Consider the following 6,061-nt stretch of genomic DNA (forward strand, 5'->3'; position numbering starts at 1 on the left):
TTAACTTGATTTATGTACCATTTGTATATATTTTTTTTATTTTAGAAAGAAAACTGTTAAAACAAAGCGTGATTGATTGGTATAGTTTGACAAATTTGTCAGTGACATATTGACATGTTGCTAAGTTTGGGTTTTTCTGATTTGTAAAAAAGGTTTTTATTTTTTGAAGTAAGGAGACGTCTTGTAAAAAAACCAGACTTGTCAATATATTGAAGGTAAAGTAAGCTCTATGTACTTATAGGATGGTTTTCACTTGATATCACCTCAGAATCATGGTCTGAATCATCCCCCTCAGTATTAGTTACGGTGTCACTAACACCCATACGTACTTGTATGGCTATCTGTATGTACTTGTACGGGGTGTGACATCGTAACGAATACTGAAAGAGATAATGCAGCAAGTGTAATTTTCCATCCCAAAGGCTTAAAATAGAAATTAATTTACAAAAAATACAATAAGTCATGAATTTTGTGACGGAAAATTGCACTTGATATTAACTCAGAATCATGGTCTGAAACATCCCCTTCAGTATTCGTTACGATGTCACTAACACCCTGTATACGTAGCACTGAATATTTCAAAGGTACGTCTGAAAATGTTGGACCAGGTGCGTACTTGTTCCGGGATTTATGATGTAACGTTACGGGTAACAAGGTCCCGGATAATATCCGGGTTTCAGATACATTTTTGTTTTGTGCTTTTAGATTGCTATTATTGCCTATAATGGATATTAAGGGCAATTTTTTTACATTTATTTATTATCTTCGTTTTTTTATGCTTTTATTTTAGATTCGATTCTGTGAAGAATTATAATATCACGTCTATTTCCCTTTGGGGTAGGCAGAAAGCATGAAATTCTGACACATTTCGCTTTTTCAACTCTCATCAAAGACTTCAGGCAAGCCTACTTACTATCTACTATATTTCCCAAAAAGTTACAAAATAGACTTGTTTCTTAACCATTAGAAAAATAAACTTCTAAGAACGGGATCCCTAATAGTGTGAGCAGAGAGCCGCAGTAATAGTTTGGTCAGGGTATTGCAGGCACTTTGTAACAGTCTTTTTCTTACGTATAAAATTGGAAATGGTTTAATAACCCGAACTACACCCCGGACACTTCATACAAACAACCTCGTTTCACACAGACACTACCCATTAACATTATCAACACGCGCAACAGCTATCTACGGTAGTAAGTAGTTTTACTAACTCTTTAATAGTAAGGACATTGACTGCTTTTGTTTTTCAAATTGGTCTTTCTTGTACTTTGGTCTTATCTGCCTAAAGGTTGGTAATAAAGTTCTTTTTACATAAGTTTTGCGCCTTTTTACTGCCGAGAACATTCCTAAAGTGGGAACATTCTCCGGGGACGGCACATCACTGCTAGTAGTAGATCAACCTCGACCGGCGATCGACCTCGTGAAGAAGTGACAATACGAGTAGTAGGTGACAGACGAGGACACGATGCTCGGGACGCGCATATACTCGACAGGGTGCCTCATAGGCTTCGGAGAAGCGCGAAAACTGTGCATGTCACGGGAGTGTACAACAAACTGCCTGACCATATCATACAAGCAAAGAATTGTACCTGAACCGGCGTGCGTGTATGAAGCGATTGATGAATGTGGAGGAAGCAAGAGAAGTGTGTCAGGATCGAAGCAAGTGGAATTCTATAGTCTCTGCTTACCCCGGTGGGAAAAGGCGTGAGTTTATGTATGTATGTATGTAAAGAATTGCACTATATTTAAACTAAAACTAAAAAAATGGCTTATTGAGTAGGCATTCTATAGTTTTGACGACCTGTTATTGATAATATATTTTAATGTAATTGAATTACGTAATAATATTTAATTTCATTGAATTTTGTAATATCTGTGACGTGTAATTTATTATTATCAATAAATGACTATGACTATGACTAGGCGCAGGACGAGTGCCGTGTTTACATACTCACGCTGGCCGGTTTGAGAATATGAAAATCAATATTTTTGTTTTGAGTCTCAACGGGCAGCGCGAGTATGTAAACACGTCACTCGTCCTGCGACCTCGCAGGCTGCTGTCTATGTGTGAGCTGAAACTGAATGTAATCTCGAAGTGTACATATCCCTGTTCAGTAGGTAACATAGTACATGATGAACGTCTTATCCACCTAAAACTACTGCAGCTTCTCTCAACTTGTATAGCCGGAAAAAAAAAGCTGCAATAAAAACGAGGCACAGGGCCCTACATGTTCTTTAAAAAATAAAATTATACAATATTGTTATAAATAATTGTTATTACTGCTTAGCAATAAAACCGCCAGATTTTACTGTATCTTTCGTCCATGTGTGTAGAACTTGTTCTGTATGTTGTGTGCAATAAAGTATACATATTTGTATTTATATAATTTAATATAGTAATTTGATGGCCTACTATAAGTTCCCAGACAGTTAATTTGTTCCGAGTCCTCTTTGTAATCAAGAACAGGCTATTTAATAGTTACGACTGGAGGTGCTTCAACCCAAAGTAAACATTGTTTGAAGAACTTAGTCAACTAAGTAATAGTTAGTTGTAATTAAATTACAATAATATTTTTCTAGGAGCTCGGTGGCGCAGTGGTAAACGCGCTCGGTTTGCGATTGTTGAAGTTAAGCAACTTTCGCAAAGGCCGGTCATAGGATGGGTGACCACAAAAAAAAAAGTTTTCATCTCGAGCTCCTCCGTGCTTCGGAAGGCACGTTAAGCCGTTGGTCCCGGTTGTATTAGCAGTCGTTAATAACCACCAATCCGTACTGGGCCCGCGTGGTGGTTTAAGGCCCTATCTCCCTATCCATCCATAGGGAAGGCCCGTGCCCCTGCAGTGGGGACGTTAATGGGCTGGTGATGATGATGAATATTATTTGAGTATAAGTTGTTACAATGAGGGACTTTCCAGGCTAGGTTCACCAAAAACAATAAAGATGGTGTTGTTCAGCTCTAACGGCCTCTGTGGTCCAGTGGTTGAGCGTTGTGTTCACGATCCGGAGGTTCCGGGTTCGAATCCCGGTGGGGACAAATCACAAAAATCACTTTGTGATCCCTAGTTGGGTTAGGACATTACAGGCTGATCACCTGATTGTCCAAAAGTAAGATGATCCGTGCTTCGGAAGGCACGTTAAGCCGTTGGTCCCGGTTACTACTTACTGATGTAAGTAAGTAGTCGTTACATGAGCCATATCAGGGGCCTATGGCGGCTCAGTAATAACCCTGACACCAGGGTTGATGGGGTTGGTAATCCACCTCACAACCCACACGATAGAAGAAGACCTATTTTTTCATTACTCGGGTATATTATTATTATCCAAAATACAATGTAATGGCAGAAGCATTATAAAAAATAATTATCGCTTGATATTTGGATTACATTATGTATAGAACTATGTTGCTACCTATATCGCTTCTCTTTATTTTTATCAGAATAATAATGGGTGGAATATGTAATTGTGCCTGGGTGTAATAAAAACGGTCATCATTTATACCCAAAAACAAAGATAAAAGATATATAATTCTATCAAATTAGAAAGTTATACGAAAGAAAATCTGTACAGCGCTATCTATATTGTTGTTGAGGGACGTAGCCTGTAAAGTCCCTCATTAACCCTTTCATGGACAGAGACCATGGGTCATTCTTCTTATCATGTGGGTTGTGAGGCGGAGTACCAACCTCATCAACCCTGGTGTCAGGGTTATTACTGAGCCGCCAAAGGCCCCTGACATGGCTCATGTAACGACTACTTATTTCATCAGTAAGTAGTAACCGGGACCAACGGCTTAACGTGCCTTCCGAAGCACGGATCATCTTACTTTTTGGACAATCAGGTTTGGCGGCGAGGGTGTGCTGCCGCCAAAGGATGTTTTCGGGGTACCGAACTGAGCAATAGTACCCCGCTAGCCACAAGTTGGTAGTGTGACTAGGGATCGACGATGGGTCATTGATGGTTCATAATAGTATGTCACCTTGGAGTCGGAACGTCCGTAGACGTTCTGTCCTTGAAAGTGTTAAAGAACTACTACTACTAAAACTTTTTTTTAGAATATAGAATCTAAAGTGGTACAGTCATGAGCAATATAATGTACCCACTTTAGGACTCTGTCGTACTAACATATTTGACGTTTAGTGAGACTTACAGTTCAATTTGTCAAAAAAGTTAATGTGACATGGTACCAAAGTGTATACATATTAATGCTCGTGACCGTACACGACTACCTATCTGCTGCCGCTTACTTATGTATCGACGATATGAGACTTTGTTGACTACATAATTAAACCATACCATTATAATTTTTATTACATATAACATAAATAGCCTATATACGTCCCAGTGCTGGGCACAGGCCTCCCCTCAATCAACCGGAGGGGGTATGAAGCATACTACACCACGGTGTTCCACTGCGGGTTGGTGAAGGTATTTTTACGGCTAATAGCCGGGACTCGCGGCTTAACGTGCCATCCGAAGCCCGGAATCAACTTATTTTTTCAGACAATCAGGTGATTCAAGCCTGTAAAGTCCTTATCAAACAAAGGACAGTCTCACAAAGTAATTTCGACAATGTCCCTATTGGGAATCGAACTCGGACCTCCAGATCGTGAGCCTAACGCTCTAACCACTAGACCACGAAGGCTGAATGTAAGTACGACTATTAAAAATAAAAGGACTATTATTTTGTCATAACTTTTTAAAACACGTTTTATTAACGGTCCTACTGTTTAGCTGGCAGTAACGTCTGTAATTAAAATAGTTAACATTAACATTGTTGTTATTACAGAACAATTAACGGTATCACGTTAAAAGTTAACGGTTTTACGTTTCGTAGTCAAATGTTTGGACTTTGTTTTTTATGATACGAAATTATAATGTTACATTGTGTTACAAACTAGATGTTTAATATCCAGTTGTTTTGTTCTGCGCCTTTACGTGACAAACACAGACTCCGAGATTCAGTGGTTGAGGCTTACGATCCAAAGGGCCCGGGTTCGTATCCCAGTGGCGATATATAGGTACTACAAAAATCACTCTGTGTTCCCTAGTTTGGGTAGGACATTACAGGTTGATCACCTGATTTTCCGAAACACGCACGATAAGCCGTTGGTTCCGGTTACTACTTATTGTTACATCAGTACGTTATCATATTAGAGGCTTTTGGCGGCTCAATATTTTTTTTTTAACGTTGGGAAATGCATTACGCATACCACGCCACCCGGGGTCCCCCGACCACCGTCCACAGGTCCCCGTCAAGGCGGCGCTTAGTCGATTGCGACCAAGTACGCCCGTCGCCGCCTTCCCGGTCGCCTGCGGCTAATCGGGAGCGAGTCGACAGTCTTCCCGCTCCCTCTCCGCCGCTTCCTTCGCGGACATGACTATGCCCGCGAAGGTGGCGACCGCTCTCCAGGCCTGCTCGCTGCCGCTCATGGCCCTAACCATGGCCGGCAGCGAGAGGTCAGCCCCTATTTCTGTGGACACGGCAGCGCGAGGGACCGCCCAAGCGGGGCACTCCTCGCGCGTGTGTCGTGCCGTGTCCACTATGCCGCCCACACAGTGGTGGCATTCGGCGTTTGGCTCCCTCCTGACTACCCCAAACAGATACTCACCAAAGCACCCATGCCCGGTGAGGATCTGCGTGAGGTGGTGCTCAATAGTAACACTGACACCACAGTTGATGAGGTTGGTCATTCACTTCACAACCCAAACAAAAAGGAGACTTGACAAATTATGTTTTTTATTTATTTATTTATTTTGCGTACATGTACTTTTTACATGATATTCTTAAAAAAATAATAATACAACATTAGGTCATTGTACATGCACCCTTTTACAGGGCGTTGCAAACGAGTCATGTTTGATCTTTTATACAATAATAATCTAATCTGAATAATAATTGGTTATCTACATGTTAAATTCTAATAAAATATTCACAATAAACAAAAAAATACATTTTAAAATAATATAAATTACTAATAAAAATTACTTATAATTACCGGCAGTGGAGCAGCGTGGTGGAGTATGCTCCATACCCCCTCCGGTTGATTGAGGGGAGGCCTGT

The 6,061-nt window shown here is 40.6% G+C and overlaps 1 protein-coding gene across 1 annotated transcript; it reads right to left on the minus strand.

Moving 5' to 3' along the window:
* Positions 1–5,316: 5,316 nt before the first annotated feature.
* On the minus strand, positions 5,317–5,855 carry LOC126377461 (uncharacterized). The gene is made up of 2 exons (XM_050025196.1): positions 5,827–5,855; positions 5,317–5,662 (listed from the first exon to the last, which is right to left on the minus strand). Exons 1-2 carry the CDS (start codon positions 5,853–5,855, stop codon positions 5,317–5,319), a joined length of 375 nt encoding a protein of 124 aa, XP_049881153.1.
* Positions 5,856–6,061: the final 206 nt, after the last annotated feature.

This window comes from Pectinophora gossypiella, chromosome 23 (assembly GCF_024362695.1).
Source record: "Pectinophora gossypiella chromosome 23, ilPecGoss1.1, whole genome shotgun sequence".
NCBI lineage: Eukaryota > Metazoa > Arthropoda > Insecta > Lepidoptera > Gelechiidae > Pectinophora > Pectinophora gossypiella.

Bases quoted from the DNA above. Each gene is read 5' to 3' on its own strand.
- LOC126377461 (XM_050025196.1), bottom strand. From the start codon at position 5,855: ATGACTCGTTTGCAACGCCCTGTAAAAGG. The intron at 5,663-5,826 runs GTGCATGTACAA...CTGTGGTGTCAG, and splicing joins TTGCAACGCCCTGTAAAAGG to TGTTACTATTGAGCACCACC.